This window comes from Pelobates fuscus, chromosome 1, assembly GCF_036172605.1.
Source record: "Pelobates fuscus isolate aPelFus1 chromosome 1, aPelFus1.pri, whole genome shotgun sequence".
NCBI classification, from domain to species: Eukaryota; Metazoa; Chordata; class Amphibia; order Anura; family Pelobatidae; genus Pelobates; species Pelobates fuscus.
The window spans coordinates 340,095,692-340,113,999 of record NC_086317.1 but is presented as its reverse complement, the minus strand read 5'-3'; the positions used below and the strand labels follow the sequence as shown (position 1 = coordinate 340,113,999).

Below are 18,308 nucleotides of genomic sequence, written 5' to 3'. Positions count from 1 at the left end.
AAACTGTGTCTTTCTATCCATATTATACCAAGAACCTCAATCAATATCTCTTTTACATAAAACAATATAAGAACACATGAATACTTATGTGTGATCACTCATCTATTGTGTTAATGACCATGTTAAACTGATAAGTTGTGTCAGTAGATTGTATCAAAATAAATAATTAAAAAAGAGTGAAAAAATGCTATTTAAAGTAACAATCTTTTCTTTCACTTAGCTGATTCCAGCTCCTCCCATGTCATGTCATGTCAATCTGGGATCCTAATGAGCATGCGCCGCAGACATTAGGCCTACCTCATAGAAAAGCACTGAATCAATGCTGTCCTATGGGAATTTTTAAGATGTGGACTTCCTCATGCAATGCGTGAGGATGTCCAGTGTCATCTCGTTTCACAGAGTTAAACTTTGCAGGAAGCGGAAGACAGCTAGTAGAGGCAGCCTTAACTCTGCAATGTAAACATTTCAATCTTACATTGCAGGGTTAAGGGGACAGGGACACTGCACCTACATAATTTCACTGAAATTAAGTGGTCTGGTGCCTATAGTGTCCCTTTAAAGGAACACTTTAGAGTTTGGAATACAAAGCTGTATTTCTGGGGGGCGGGGCCTGGCAGCGGGACTGAGAGGAAGCAAACCTCTACAGCTCCTGTTGAACAGAGCTGAAAAACGGAGAAAACGACATAAAAACGCTAACACTCAACTGATCAAAGGCCATCAAGTGACTGGAGACACCGGGACACACACAGCGGTACCAAACGAGCGACAACTGAACCGGTACGCAACGGTCACACAGATGAGGCCTACCAGCATGTTGGGCGCGGGAGGGACGGCCGCCCTCCCGCTGCCAGGAACGGCTGGGAACATGATCTGAAACACCCGTTTCCCCCCCCTATGGACCAGTGGGGGTCATCCCGGTCTGCCCCTACATGACTCCCCAGCAGAACAAGGAGAGGGAGACAGAGACAAAGAGGCTTGAGCCTAACACTAACGCCCGCAAAATGGCGGCTATGCTTCACACTGTAAATACAGACAGTGTGGAGCTAGAAACGGAACGCCGACTGAATGCAATCTTCAATACCTTCTGGGAACAACTGGAGGCTCGTGTAAGACCCCGGGCCCATGACTGCGCTTCACAATGGGGCCCACGCAGAGCGGATAAACAGGGAGCACAAATACCCAACCCCAACTACATGCACGCGTGCAAACGTCCCTGGCAGAAAGCACCCGGGAGGCCTACCACCCCGAGCCTCACGCAAAACAGCAACAGACTGGGGCCGCTACCTGAGGCCACTCGAGTGCTTGAGAGGCACCGAGCTCAGAAACCTACCTTAATGGCGCACACTTGGCATAAGATCCGACAGAACAAGCCAGACAAGAAACAAGTGGTGAGACGGCGGGGCGGGGGGCCCGACAAGACTACTGCAACAGAGAGACCATCCCCGAGCTGCAAAGGCCCGCGATCAAGACACGGGGTGCACCGAGCAGAAGGTAAAGCGACGTGGACTCTATGCGCCGCCACAGGCTCGATGCCCTGGGGCACGGGGCCCACGCACACCATCATCACCATCACCTCTGAACAATCCAGTTGGACACAATCATCACGGCTGACGGGACTCAACCAAACGGGCGTAGGATGATCCTATGGCATATTGCGACCGGACAGCCAGAAGAATTTAGGTCGCCAATGCACCCCAAACTGGCCTCAACCAGTGGTATTTCGTGACTGTCCTTGCGTCCCCTCTCCCATGTTTATACTGATTACACTGTCCCTGGGGTAAAAAGATGCTACTTACATATAGACCCTGGGCACGGTCATAACGTAACGTAACATAACCTAACAGCATGTCTATAATCGTTAATAGCTTTGTACATATTGCCTACATCAGTGATGAACCGTACTACCGCTCCAATGCCAAAACGCTACTGCAACATCATACGCAGGAGTGGTGTTACCAGTTAATCTAATTAGGCCAGTTACCCTGACAAAGCAGATAATACTTATGTTTAGATTAGGCAGGGAAGCTACCTAGACCTTTAGGCAAGATGAAGCAACGTTTTACGTTAATTAGTATCTTGCAGCTTAGGTTTGTACAGAACACTACGTCCAGGCATCACACACAGACCAATTTCTGCTACACTATGAGGCAAGCTACCACTCATCAATCACACTATCTTATCTAAACTAGAGATGCTGAACATCGCCTATCCCCCCCTCGCACTACTCTACTCTACCACAAACACGGTTTAGTTAAGCTTGATATATATACATAAATTTATAAAAACATTTAACATAATCTTAAACGTGACTAAACCATTCATAAGCTTGTATAGCCTAGCGTGTTTAACTCTACCTACTATTGCTATAAAGCCAGTTATTTTCATGTTAAAACAAAACAAAAATGTGCAATCCTCTCATGCCACTGTTAATCCTATGTTTAACTATTCACACATGCTGTTGTGGCGTATGTTTATGCTCTGTAATCAACTGCACGACAAAAATAAAGAATTAAAAAGAAAAAAAGAAAAAAAAAAGCTGTATTTCTAACACTAATGTGTTCCACAGCCTCCTAAGCCCCCATGTTCCCCTCTCCCCAAGTTGTAAAGGGTTAAATAACCTTTAATTTAATTACCTAATTTGACTGTATGATGATGCTGGACATCCTCACACTCTGCATAGGATGTCCAGCATCAGAGAAAACCCCATGATGACATAGGAGGAGGCAGAGCCTGACCCAGTACCGATGTCCCTCGGAGCTGTCATGTTCCGCATCCTCCTCTGTCATCAGCTGGGGGAACCTCTTGCACACATTAGGCCTTCCCCACAGGAAAGCAGTGCCTCAATACTTTCCTATTGGATTTTCTCTGACGCTGGATGTCCTCATGCAGAGAGTGAGCACGGCCAGCGTCGTTTCACAGAGTCAAACTCTGTGAAACTCCAGGAAGCGCCTCTAGTGGCTGTCTGGTAGACCCCTACTAGAAGCAGTTTTAGTCCTGCAATGTAAACATAATGCATCACAATTTCCAATGTACTATAGAATCCATTTTTGATACTTAAATAAACAAAATCTTGTTACTAAATCTGATCTGATTTTCTTGACAGTTTATCAGTTTGCTTCCTGCAATGTCAGTGAGTTGCAGTATTTTGTGCTATTACTCTTAGCAAAGTACCTTGGGATCAGTTTTCCATTTTCTCTGCCAATCACACAATAGTACAAGTTGCTTAAAAAAAATTGTTATTACTTAATATTAGTATGGAACTTCTATTAGTTCATTGAGAATTACATTATGCAGTAAATATAGAGAAAATGCTTCAGTGTGATGACAGACTATGCGCCTTGCAATCACAGCTTACACTAAAACATTAGAGTGATGGATGATGAAATGGCTGCCTCACATTTGAGTGATTAGCCTACCATGAAAACTGCTCTCTGGAAGAACCCTGTGGCATCTATGATCTTCTGCAAGATAACAGTCTCCATCTCTTCAACATCCATCTCCTCATTGTTAAAGGGCACACCGTTAAACAGAACTTGAGGCAATGGACCAAGGCCACTCTTCTTATAAAAGGTTGCTCCTGCCTGTTTATAACAGATGAAAAAAACTGAATTACACAATATCAACAAGACAAACATAAAGTCAACAGTAAGAGACCGCTAGGAAATGTTTCGGCCCAGAACGTGGTATCTGATTCAGCGTACTAGTCATTGAATGATAAGTAATGCACTGGAACATAGACAGTAAGTAGATACATATATCACTAATAAAAAACTGTAATTTGTTGCATTTAATCAAATATTGAAATGCTGTGATCAGCAAACTTGCTGTAATTTAACATTGAAAAACAAAAATGAGGATAATTAAGTAATAACGGAAGTTTCACAAAAATAAACATGATCTATAAATCAGGAATACATAATTAGCAAACAGAAATATGACAAATCAAACCACAATTTAAATAATGCCATGATAGCATAAGCCCTATCAAACCACTTCAGATTTTTGACATAATCGAAAATAGATTTTCCAATTACAAACTGACATTGAAGCATAGATTGTTACATAATGCCTTGTCCTGTGAATTTGCAGCTCAAATGCTTTAGGCAAATTAAAGGGGCAGTATGGACCTCTAAACTACGTTTGCTTGCTGATATGCTTTATGTGTGAATAGTGGGTCCTTTTTTTTTTTTTAATAAGAAGTGCATATTTGTAATATTTATAAGTGTGCCTTGTTACAGCCCCCTGGTTTTCAAGCAAACAACAGTTTCTGTTACATTCTGGTTTGGTTAGCTCTCTGAAACTAAACTCAAGAGGCAGGCCCATAGCTACTGCCTTGCAAAGACTTCTCATTGAGCTGCTTTGTGAAGTCTGCGATTGGACAGCTACAGAAAGTCTGGGCTGGGGAAAAAGGGGATTTTTTTTTTGAAAGGCAGCAGACAAGAGAGTTGTAGCTTTTGGAAACTATTTTAATGCATGCTTGCATACTTTCCTTTCATTTGGGTATATATAAAAGTGTGTATATATATATATATATATATATATATATATATATACACACACACACACACACTTACTTTTTTTGGGGGGGGGAGGGGAAACAGTTGTCCCTTTAATCAGTAGGTAAGGGTCAGATCATCTTAAAGGGAAACTCTAGTGCCAGGAAAACGATCCGTTTTCCTGGCACTGGAGGGTCCCTCTCCCTCCCACCCACCAATCCCCGGTTACTGAAGGGGTGAAAACCCCTTCAGTCACTTACCTGAGGCAGCGGCGATGTCCCTCGCCACTGTCTCCTCCTCCGCGACGCTCCTCCTCTCCATTGCGTCGGCATGCGCATTACGTCTCCCCATAGGAAAGCATTGAAAAATAATTTCAATGCTTTCCTATGGGGAAATGAGCAACGCTGGAGGTCCTCACACAGCGTGAGGACGTCCAGCGACGCTCTAGCACAGATAATCTGTGCTATGAAGGAGGAAGTGACCTCTAGTGGCTGTCTAGTAGACAGCCACTAGAGGTGGAGTTAACCCTGCAAGGTAATTATTGCAGTTTATAAAAAACTGCAATAATTACACTTGCAGGGTTAGGAGTAGTGGGAGTTGGCACCCAGACCACTCCATTGGGCAGAAGTGGTCTGGGTGCCTGGAGTGTCCCTTTAATGTAGTTTATTATGTATACAATTAGGTGTACTATGCAACTCAGGCGTCAGGGCTATCTTAACAGAATTACAGGCCCCCGGGCAAAGCAGTGCAGTGGGGCACTGCCGATACAACCACTCACAAGAATGCAAATATAAATGATCAATAAAATAAAGCTTATTGGTATCTCCAACATAATCAGTGTTTAAACATTAAAAAATCTATACGGCAGAGATGAATCCACACAAACGTTTAGTAGGTAACAGGGGGAAGCAACTCATATGGACTGTTGAAAATATTAGAAGAACTTTTTATTATAGCTTTATAGCTTCAAAAAAAATAAGTGTGTTGGTTTTGTCTTGCTTATGTACAATTGGTACATGGATGTTGTTTTCATCAAGGTCAAGATATATATTCGCAACATCAAGATTGCATGTACAGATAACAGCTGATACTGAATAGATTTGTCCACCTATACGTTTTAATATAGAATTTTTAAAGGTTATGAATAAACCTCCTGGAATAATATACTAAAGAGTTGGCAAGCCTATGAGGCCTCTATGCTCGTGGGGTACAAGGCAACTGCCCAGCATGCCCATGTGTTAGGACAGCCCTGCCAGGCATGTCTTGCCATCAAGTTTTTTTGATCACCAGGTGGAATTTACCCTCGCTATAGTTTTAACATAATTTTATCAGGAAGTTTATTTTATAACATGGCAGCTCTGGCACGGATTCAAAACAGCATTGCAAATATAGAATATGTAATAATGTTTTAGTTCTTTCTTTCTTATATTTAAAAATTATCTGCAAAAAACAGTTATTCGATTTCACCATTTTACTTTCTTACGAGTTTTCATGAAGACCCCTATTCTGTTTAATTACTTTCTTCTTAAAGTGGCACTGTCATGGATGCATACTTTTTTTTTTTTTTAAACCCCCCTCCACACGACTCCACTATATCTAATTGTCCCCTTAGTAACTCCCAAATGACTGTAGGCCCACTATTTACCTTTTGTTATCTTTATTTCGTGCCTGGACCTAGGTTCTGGGCGCCACCATCTTTGTGTGGGCAGATGAAGGCCCACACTAGATTTAGTCTAGGTTCTGGGTGCCACCATCTTTGTGTGGGCAGATGAAGGCCCACACTAGATATAGCGCTATAAAATTCCCAAGCATGCCCAAACACTTGGGCATTTGCTAATGTCCGAATTTTAGACGGAAATTTCGTCCATTCATTCACCAGAAAGACGAATGAATGAATAGAAATTTAACACGAACAAAGACCGAATGTCGGTGTTAGTTTGTTCATTCAAATTATTACAAGGAGGGAGCTACTGGCTCACAGCTCCTTCCTTGTAATATGTAAAAACAGAAGCGGCGGGTAGTGCCGTCAATAAAGTGCCCCATGGTGGAGCACGTATTCAAATAATTAACAGGAGAACATAATGTCCCCTTGAGTCCCCACGAGTGGGGGCTAGTCAATTAAACGGGGACCTAGGTTACATCCTAAGTGACAATCGGGGGAGGACCTACTGCCTGCCTCCCTCGGCCACCACCCATGAGCAGTGGGTGGGGGGCCTAAGTTACAATGGAGGGAAGGACCTACTGTCCCTCCCAAGCACTCAACCATGAGAGGCAGGTAGGGGCTTTAAGTAACAATAGGAGAGGACCTGTTGTCCCCCCAGCGCTCATGGGTGGGGGCCCTAAGTGACAATAGGGAGGAGGACCCATTGTCCTTCCCTGGCCCCCACCCATGAGTGGCAGGTGGGGGCCCTATGTTACAATAGGGGGAGGACCTATTGTCCCCCCTGGCCCCCACCCATGAGTGGCGGGTGGGGGCCCTCAATGACAATAGGGGGAGGACAAACTGTTGTCCATCCAGCCCCCAACCATGAGTAACGGGTAGGGGCCCTAAACGACAATAGGGGGGACCTATTGTGTCCCCCAGCCCCTAAAAATGAGCAGCTGATGGGGGCCCTAAATGACAATAGGGGGGAGGACCTATTGTTCCCCCCTCCCTGCAACAAGCTGCTCACTGTTTAGTAGACATGCCACTACTTGCTGTACAGCGAGTAGGGGCAGAAGGAAGATGTTAATCTCCCCTATTTACTAATACTAAGTATTTGGAATTAGGGAGCTATCTAGTAAGCGGCTGCAAGACGAATAGGATTGGTATTTCGTTCATTCCAATGGAATTCTGATCTGAACAAGAAGTACTGAATTGCATCCTAACACAAATGGACAAACTGCACTAATTCTGTTAGGACGAAAGTCAGTAGTTTAGTTTATATGACAGGACGTTTGAGAATAGTGAAAGGAGGCATCGCAAGATCAAAGAGGAAGGGGTGAGTATTGTGGGAAAATTATTTTGACTAAATTAAGTGGGTCAAAGCTGGTCCCTACTTTGTCTTAAGTTTTAAAGAAAACTGGGTCAGTTAGAAAGGAACAGATCCTGAGAGAGGAAGAAAAGAGGAAGCAATTGGGGAAAGGTAAGTTCGACGTGACAGTGCCATTTTAAGGAATGACATGTTACTCATAAAACAAACATTTATTCACTAAACTGTAAATTCTAGTGAACCGAAAACTACATTGTGAAATTTAGGCAAAAATTGTGGTTTTGGAAAATGTTTTTAACAGAGTTATCATAAGGACTTTGTTACAATCTCAGTAGAAGGACAGTCACGCGAAGACTAGAACACTGCTGAATGAGAGATGAGTTTAACGTTATTTTAATTTGTAAAGGGGGGTGGTCAGTAATCTAAAGCCACCAGAAACACTTTAACATGATAAATTTAGTGTTCCTTTAAAATAGACACTGTATACAAATACATTCATAATACAAATGATAAACCATAAGTATAAACTATAAATTCATCATTAATGTGCATGTTCGTAGGCATGCCTCTGATTAAATGACTTGCATTCTGATTAACAGCTGGGAAACAACAATAAAACTCATCAAACCCATCAAAAATGCAGTTTAATATGCCTAACTAATGTTTCCCTTACCAATAGTTTGCTTGTAGTACAAAATCATAAATTAAACATCACCTCAAATTCCTAATCCTCCTCCAAACAGCAACAGCAAAACAATTAAAAATAATCATTACTGTGTGTAATTTTTCTCTTATTATTAGAAATAGATTTCTGTAATCAATCTTCGCTATATGGGTATGCACGCTCAATATATATATATATATTTTTTTTTTTATTATTTGAAAGAAAAGGGAAAATGTTATAACCACCTTTTAATATCTGCTTTTTTTTATTAACACGAATAATTGCACCTTAACACCTTATTGTCATGTTATTGACAAAACGAAAAAAAAAAAAAAAAAACACATGCAGTTATTTTTTTTTTTGGTTTTGGAAGAGCACAATTTAATAAACTGCCGTTATATTTGCTGATCCTTGTTTAATGCACAAAGTAAAAAAAAAAAAACTATAGAGATTTATAGGAATGGTAATCGAAAGTGATAGTGTAGTTAAACCAAACAATATTCAATTAATTTCTCTAATACAGAATGTATTAAAATGCAGAGAAACATGTACACATGGTATTGTGATACAGACAGTGTAAACATGTCATCGGATGTGACTATTTTTGATTCCAACCACTATTCACAAGTAGCTTAAGCCAACATTCTGAGCACACAATGAAGAATACTGTCATTCAAGGTGAGCAAAATTGTAGGGGGATATTGCACGATTTAATGCAGTTTGATGGAAACCTAAATTGTATGGGGCTCATTATCAGTTACAAAATGTATTACATATACATTACTAGAAAACAAAAGAAAAAAGAGACAGTGCAGCGGCTGACTACAGTCACCTTTTTATGAATGGGGAGCTACTTCTGATTGCTTTAGAGCAGGGGTTTCAAAAAAAAAAAAAAATTCACATGGAACCCTTTGACATAGTGTATAAACATCATGGAACACTCTCAAAGAAATTCAGTTAGCAGAGCTTAATTATATTTATATTTTTATTGCTATTTTTATACTAATTTCTACACATAGTAAACAGGTTGTAGTACTTAGGAGCAGGTATGCTTCTGTGTGTAGAGTTGGTGTTTGTATATAATTTTAGCATTTTAAAAACAGAGATGTGTTGTATGTAATGTTTCCATTTGGATGTAGTGTTGGATTTTAAATGTGGATGTCCATGTGTGTGTAGTATTGGTGTTTGCGTGTTTGTTTATAATTTTGTAGTTAGAGTTCAGGGGTGTCTTTGTATGTAATGTTTGTGTTTGCTGAGGTGTGTTGTGTTGGTGTTTGATGTCTGTGAGATGTATGTACATGTACAGCCACACATATACTTACACATTTACTAACATATATATACATACACATTAAACAGAAAAACACCTAAACATTCACAGTCATAAAAACACTAACACACACACCCTGACACAGAGATATACACACTGGCACATACAAACACAGATACACACCGGAACATACACAGATGCACATACTGACAGATGCACACATCTTGGCACACAGCTACACACACTGGCACAATGATACAAACATTAGCACAAACACACTTACAGATACACAGACAGATACACTGACACAGAGATACACACTAGCACATACAACATACACACCGACAAACGCACACACCTTGACACACAGGAACACACACAGTGACACATACACATCTTGACACACAGATACACACACACACACGTTTATATTTGCAGTCACCCTCCTGTTCACTAACATTTTTTCTTCAGGATGGTGACTTCCTTCAGTGCTGCAGGCCTCTGGCTGAGGCTGGTGTGGTAGGTGCTCCATACAGCATCTCTATCTCTCCCTCCAGTCGGTGCTCTCTCAGGCTTGTTCTGTCTGGGAGGAAGTGCTGTGACTTCCCCCTCAGCATTCAACACTACAGGGGCCGGTTGCGGTCTTAGACGGCCCTGTCGCCTGACCAGACTGCTTTTTAGCGATACCCATCGAGAGGCCCTAAATGCTTGGGCCACCCGATGGGCAGATTGCCACGGAACCCCAATTTTGTTCTTACCGACGTGGAAAACAAATTGGAAAACGCTGCTTTAGAGTGTCAGCTGACCGCTCTAAGTCAATCAGCGGCACCCCTGCTGCTGCCCAAGCATTCCATTATCTAAGATGTCAGATAACAAAAGGACAAAGGGGCAGAGCTAACCTGTACTGGAACATAGACTTTATGGTTAAAGAGTTTGTGAACGGTTTAACCCCTAAAGTTAAGCCAGCCCAAGGAATTCATTTTGATGTACAATAACTGTAAAAAGGCTCAGATTACTTAAAACTGATTCACTAGACACCCTTCCTTTAGAATTATGACTATATGTCTCACACGATTTTCAAAGTTCCTGGTGAATGTTATAGGATATATTATATTTGTGTTTGCATTTTAGTGCAATTGTTTTCCCAGTGGTTATAACCTTGTTGTATCTAATGAAGCATCCAAAGATATTTCATAGTCCTCTACACCATCTGAAAATTTTACTTGAATGAACAAGTTTTGACACTCTGGCGAAGACCTACAATAAATAGCTGTGTGTCAATGTATTTTGTCATTAAAATGCTAATCAGGGGGGGGCGTGGCCGACTGCCGGACAAGATGGACGCATAATCCTCACCTCCGGCAAACGGGCAGACAATCCAAGCGAATCCTACCATACAGAACACAAATTTAACATTGATACCGACGATGTCGCAGAATAGAAACAAGAAGAACTCAGCTAAGGCGGAAAAATCGAGCTTCTTCCAGCCAAAGCCTCAATCTCTGCACTCGGGCCTACTGCCGCCCAACCAAGATGGCGACGAAAGCACCGGAGATGAAAATGCAGCACAATCCATGCCTGAACAGGGGGTCGCCCTAACGACTAACTACCTTACCCAGGCACTGGAGACCCAATCCCGCAAGCTCATCGGATCTTGGAAGCATGATATGGACTCCCTCCGCAAGGATGTCCAAGAGATAGGGAAAAGAACATCGCACATCGAAACGAAGCTCGATGAAATGGCGGAGGCACATAATGATCTTGCCACACATGTGGAGTGTCTTGAGAACAAGCTGCTACTCACAGAAACGAAGCTGGCGGATATGGAGGACAGGTCACGGCGAAATAATCTGCGCCTGCGAGGGGTACCCGAAACGATACTCCCAGCAGAGTTACAAGCTTATGTGAGAGGCCTGCTCCACGCCTACGCGCCCGAGATCCCATCCGACATGCTGCTGCTGGATAGGGTTCATAGGGTGCCACGTCCGCGCCACATCCCTGAAACCTCTCCAAGGGATGTTCTCTTACGGGCTCATTATTTCCACATTAAGGAACATGTCCTTCGGGCTAGCAGGAGCAAGCCCAAACCCCCAGAAGAATACGCCACAGTACAAATCTTCCCAGACATCTCGGCAGCAACTCTGCGCAAGAGGAAAGAATTTGCCGCCATTACCACGGCCCTTCGCTCTAATGGAATGAGATACAGATGGGGTTATCCCACGAAGATATTGGTTACCAGAGAAGGCTCCCTCAAAGCTATCCTGACTCCCGAAGAAGGCGCCAACCAGTTAAAGTCCTGGGGTATTAACCTACAGCAAGAACCTGCACAGGGCCCACCCCGAGGCAAGCTTTGCCTGGACTGGCAGAAGATGCCCAGCACTCGCTAAATCATGATGCCGGCGGCATGAGAGACACGCAAGTAATGAGCACTACACATCCCCTTCACACAGGCATATTGGAGTTGGAGGGCCTGAAGTGACTCCCACCCTGACAAATCTCTCCCGCCATCAGTGATCTCACCTATTTAATAACAATGGGACTTCTTACATAGTTGGCACCGAACTTACTGATGTGCCGCGGGACAATAGCCAATGATATGGCCTGACGGGCATTGTGAACTTTCCCAGTTGTCCTGTGATGGTAATGGTGGGGGGGAGGGAAGGGGTGCACGGGGGTTGTTAATCCTAGCGAGGTACATGCAAGTTGTTAAAAGAGGCCTGGGCCAACTGGATGGGGCTGGGGGCCTGGTGCCTTCCCCCGGCCGTTCCCCTCACACGGGGGGGGGGGACGGGGGGACGTGTGGGGTACCCCGGTGACAGTACATATGGCTCATACAGCAATTAAGCTCCCGCGCCCGCGCGGGCCGCCGCCCCTGGTTACTTGTACTAGGTGTAGTCGGGGGACACTGAGGCAGACTCTTGTGCCCCCGGGCAGTCATGGGGGATCGCGGAGATGCCGGAGACTCCCCTGAGCCTGATTAGAGTCTGAATCGGGGAATATATGGAGGTGTGTGGGTACTGCACGGGGGGGGTGCCCCTGCGGAGGAGGGGGGGCGTGGGCCCTGGCTCCTTCCCCTTGTCGTTCCCCTCCGAGGGGGGGGGGGATGAGGGGGACGTGCGGGGTGCCTCGCGGTCCGCACTGAGGTTCGGCATGTTTGTACTCTTGAGGTGAGACTCCTGTTGCTTGATTGTACATTAATTTCTTGGCACCCGGCCCAAAAAATTTTGTTCAAATTGTACTCGCTGAGCTATGGACTACTCATGTGGAGTGGTCGCCCCCTAGGCCCCAGATAAGGCTGGAACCATGAGGTCCATTGATAGGCTTACATTGTTATATGACCGCAGGCTTCTCCAACGTGCCAACAAGGCCCGAATAGCTCGATACCTGTTACACAGGCTCTTACACATATCTCTCATAACGCAGCGCTTGCCGCTGTGGTCGCTCATGCGGCCGGCCCATCCCAGCTCTTCTTTCCTGAAACTCACACAATTCACAAAAAAATACCAAAAAAAAAAAAAAAAAAAAAAAAAAGGTTCTGTAAAGATTCAAAACTAACAAGCCCACACGCCACGCCACAGGAGACGAATGTTTCCGCACCCCACGGTGCGTCTCTACCGCACCAATCCCCCAGTATGGGGAACATGTATATATCCTACCCCTAACACCCTTATCTCTACTATATCCCAGTTGTCCCCTCCCTGTCTGAGGTATACTAGTTTCACAAAATGCAGACCTACCAGAGTACTCCAAATAAACCACCTAATAATGCAACCTGAGAATACAAACTATTAATGTGTGCGGTCTGAACACCCCGCACAAAAGACGCGTCTTGATAGACATGGCCAAAAAAAACAAAACTGATGTTCTATGTGTTCAAGAAACCCACTTTACGCACACCAAAATACCTACCTTTGCACAACAAGAATATCCCACGCAATACCACTCCACACACTCTTCCAAATCCAAAGGCACTTCCATACTAATCCATAAATCGCTCTCGTTTGAACTACTCCAAATCAAAAAGGATCCCCAAGGTAGATATGTCATTCTCCACTGCACGATCAATGACATCAACTACACACTCGTCTCAGTGTATAGCCCGAACACTAACCAACGTAATTTTTTACACAAAGTTCTATCTAAAATACCTGATCCACAATTACAAAATTTGGTCTTATGCGGGGACCTGAATCATGTACTCGACCAAAGTTTAGACACAACTACCTCCGCTGATACTGGGAGGCAGGCCATCTTGAAACCCCAATGTAAAGCACTAACTAAATTGCTGCTTGAATACAACATTTATGACTCGTGGCGCACAACCCATCCAAACACACGTGAATATACACATCACTCGCGTGCTCACAAAACAAACTCCCGTATTGATCACATTCTCATAACTGCACACCTTCTTACATCGATGATAGACTGCACGATCGGGGATCTGACATGGTCGGACCATGCGCCGGTACTGTTAACACTACAAGACAAATTCCCTTTCAGAGGCACATCCCCATGGAAACTAAATGATAGTCTTCTGCTCGATAACACATTCAAAGATATCTTAGAACATGAAATACAACTATACTTTGATACAAACTCAACACCACACATAAGCCCTAAAACTGTATGGCTCGCCCACAAGGCGGTAGTACGGGGCCTAATCATCAGCCGAGCGGCTTACTTAAAAAGGAAAACACAAAATGAATACACCACACTCCTCAAAAAACTTAGAGACCAAACAAATGCCCAACTCCTCTCCCCGTCTACAGGAGGTCAAGACGAGATATATCGCATCACCAAGATGATAAATGACCTACTTTTCCAAAAGACATCAGATACACTGATTAGGCTGAAGATGAAACAATACTCCCAAGGTAATAAAGCGGGGAAGGCACTAGCTTATCTATTACGGCAGCAGCAAACTAGATCAAAAATACCGCACATTTTTAATCCTGCAGGTACCAAAATCACAAACCCACAACAGATAAACGACACTATGGCAGAGTTTTATGATCAACTCTATAATCTTCAACAAGATAATAAGACACATCAACCCACAAGTCAAGAAATTCACAGTTTCCTAGCACGGGCCCAACTTCCCTCTATCAGCCCAACACAACACGCAATGATTCAACAACCAATCACTATCGCCGAAATAGAAAAAACTATAGACGCCCTACCACAGGGGAAAACACCGGGTCCAGACGGCCTTACGAATAAGTATTATAAATGCTTCAAATCCCAATTGGCCCCACAATTAGAGAAAACGTTCAACGCCATAATCCAGTCCAGTTCTATGCCCCCAGAGATGTTGATAGCCCACATAGCAACGCTTCCCAAACCGGGGAAGCCACCAACCAAACCCCAAAATCTGAGACCTATCTCACTCTTGAACACTGACACAAAGTTGCTTGCAAAAATCTATGCAAACAGGCTGGCATCAATCATCCCATCAATTATACACACTAACCAAGTGGGTTTTGTCAGGGGGAGACAGGGCTCGGATGGCACCAGGAAGTTACTGGACCTGATGTCAGGCGCACGAGCCTCGGGAAGACCTAGTGTATTCCTCTCGTTGGACGCTGAAAAAGCGTTTGACAGGGTGCACTGGGGATTCCTCGAGGCCACGCTGATAAAATTTGGTTTCCCTCAGAATTTCATGTCCCTACTGGCAGCACTATATTCCTCACCGTCTGCTCACGTTGCAAACAGTGGTTTCCTTTCCAAAAAATTCAATATCTCTAACGGATCACGGCAAGGGTGCCCATTATCCCCGCTGCTGTATATCCTAATACTGGAACCGCTAGCGCAACACATTAGGCTGAGCCATAGAGTCAAAGGCATACGAATAGGACCCATAGATCACAAACTTACCATGTTTGCGGATGACATCATGATATCCATGGAAGCACCACACAACTCACTTCCGCATCTACACAGCATTCTAACTGAATACAGTGCATGTTCCTACTATAAGCTGAACATCTCAAAAACGCAGGCGATGGGTATAACCCTACCACCCCACGCTTTACAGGAGCTAAAACAAGCTCACGCCTACGATTGGCGAACTGACCATCTCACTTTTTTGGGAGTGGCATTCACAGCCGCACCACAGGCCATGCTACAGGCCAACTACACTAAACTAGTACACAAACTGAAAAGCCAAATCATGGGTTGGTCGGGCAAGTATGTCTCCTGGTTGGGACGCATTGCAGCCACAAAAATGTTGCTGTTACCCAAACTCCAATACTTATTTCGTGCGTTGCACATCAAACTCCCAAACACCTTTCTCCGAGACGCGCAAACTATTATAAACACATTCATATGGAACAAGAAAAAATCGAGAGTGGCAGCATCCACACTACATACACCCTTCAAACAAGGAGGTCTGGGACTCCCACATCTCCACACGTATTACTCGGCGTCCATCCTCAGTCCAATAATCACAGCATTCCATCAAGACCCCCCGCCAGAATGGCTCACCATTGAGTCCGCTTACACGGACGGACTTGACATCACTACACTGGCATGGATACCTCGCTCACTTAGACCCAAATACAAAAACATGCTACCTACAACGAGATTATCCTTGTCCACATGGGATACACACCGTACAAAAACTTGGCCATCGGCGCACCCGTCGCCGGCTATGAAACTACTAGCCCTCTCAACTCTCCTACCCCAATTTAATGCAAAAGAGTGGATCTCACATGGAGTAACGCATCTCCACCAACTATCTAACAATGGCAAAATGCTCACGTTTGAACAATTGCAAACTAAATATCAATTACCGCAGACACTTTTTTTCTCACACATACAACTCAAATCATGGCTAGGCAAACACTATATGCTGAAAGTCCAACCAGGGCAAGTCAGGCAGCTGTCGACGACTGAACAACTGTGCCTGCAGCAAAAATTGCCAACCAAGCCCATGTCTCATATGTATCACGAGATTATCCGTAAATCATATCTCACAAAACCCACATTCCAATCTGCATGGGAACTAGATTCCAATATGGAATTAACCGAAACACAGTGGCTCCACATATTTTCTGCCAACAGGCACTTATCGATGTGTACCTCACATATAGAAATATCCAGGAAACTACTATACCGATGGCACATGACACCAATCAAATTGAAACATATAAATGCCCAAAACACAGGGAAATGCTGGAGATGCATGGCCCATCCTGGTACGACATACCATATCTGGTGGTCGTGCCCGAAAATTATACCATTTTGGATACAAATTTCTGAACTAATAAAAGCCGCCACAAAGGTCGCTCTGCCACCATCACCTTCCCTATACCTGTTGCAACTATTCCCCCCTAACATACCAAAGGCAGTTAAATACTTAACGTATCATATACTAATAGCGGCACTACAACTAATAGGCAGGTGTTGGCTGTCGGAGCACACTCCACAAATATCAGCGTGCACCCAAATCATAGACTTATCCAAAAAATATGAAACTATGGCCAGAAAGACGAGGCCCAGGCAACTGTTCTGGGTGATAGCCTGGGAGATGTGGGACACGCGGGTAACTGCTTCCCTGCAGGTTAGGGATGTCACGCCCACATGAATCATTCCTCATAATGAACGACACATAGTATAGACAAGACAAACAAGGAAAAATAGGAAAATGGAGTACTGTATACCTTGACAACTCTCCTCCCCCTTTCCCTCCCCCTGTCCCCCCCCCTGTCCCCCCCCCCCCTCCCCGGTTATTATTATGTTACACTCATTCAATACACAAAAAAGGTGCACCAGTTCCCAAAGAATAAGAACCCTACTGTTGTAGGAAGGTAAAAAGTTATGCATTAAATGACTACAGCGTAGAATTATTGTAAACCTGTAGGTAATATCTCAACTGCATTACTGTACATGTGACGATTTATGTGGAACTATATGATGGTATGTTTCAAAGAATGTATGCTGTATTAGCACTGTATTAACACTGTATTAGCACTGTATTAGCACCGCTTCAAAAAATACAATAAAAAAAAAAAAAAAAAAAAAAAAAATGCTAATCAGGGAAGGAAAAAAAAAAAAAAAAACAGAAAAGAGGAGGAACATTGTGTGATATAGCAAATTCATCACTAATGAATTACAGTTAGAGTAGATGTGGTATTTAAACAATGCCAAATTGCTCCCATTTGCAGTAGCATTCAATGAAGAAAGTGAAGGTCAAAAAAATAGGAATGCTTTTATCAAAAATATATTAAAGGAACACTATAACTTTAGGTATACAAACATGTGTACCACTTCATAGACCACTTCATTGAGATGACTGGGTGCCTATAGTGTCGCTATAGAGAATATTCAAAAGCAGGAAGCTTCTCATGGCAAAGCATCCTTTATAGTGAAACTCATTGTGAGAAATATAAAGATGTTTAACCGATGACTGGTGATTTGAGATGAACTTACAAAGGAATTACAAAATTCTACAATGCAGACATTTGGCATATCCTTTTTAGTTTTTCTTAACGTTTAGTCAATAAATGCCATGTCATTCTTCTTATTTAAGATCTTATGTGGGCAGAAAAAGCAAAAGATTGGTGGTACAATGGCCCTAACCAAAAGGCCCCAAATAAATAATCTGAAATACCCTGCTGGGTCGAATACTGTACATGGTACACAATACTGTGACAATAATCCCTGTTATTCACACAGTGGATGTGTAGGGTGAAAAAAAATATATCTCTAGGTAAATACCTGCGACTGTCTAGCTTCTACATTTTTTTTATGTAGAAGTTTTAGAATTAGTTTAGCTTTAAAAGGGTAAATGCCTCTTCACTGTATTTGCGCTATAACTGCCAAAAGATTACTGAATTTTTAAACATACAAGGTATTCCAAAAATCAAGACAATTCTATATAAATAAAATCAAAATAAAGCTAT

General features: G+C 43.2%; 1 protein-coding gene across 1 annotated transcript in view; it reads right to left on the bottom strand.

Annotated features, from left to right (window-relative positions):
• Window positions 1-18,308, bottom strand: part of UGGT2 (UDP-glucose glycoprotein glucosyltransferase 2) — a 250,653-nt gene that overhangs the window by 136,437 nt on the left and 95,908 nt on the right. The window contains exon 17 of the mRNA XM_063425741.1: window positions 3,417-3,581. Within this exon, the coding sequence (XP_063281811.1) occupies window positions 3,417-3,581 (165 nt within the window). The remainder of the gene's footprint in view (window positions 1-3,416; window positions 3,582-18,308) is intronic.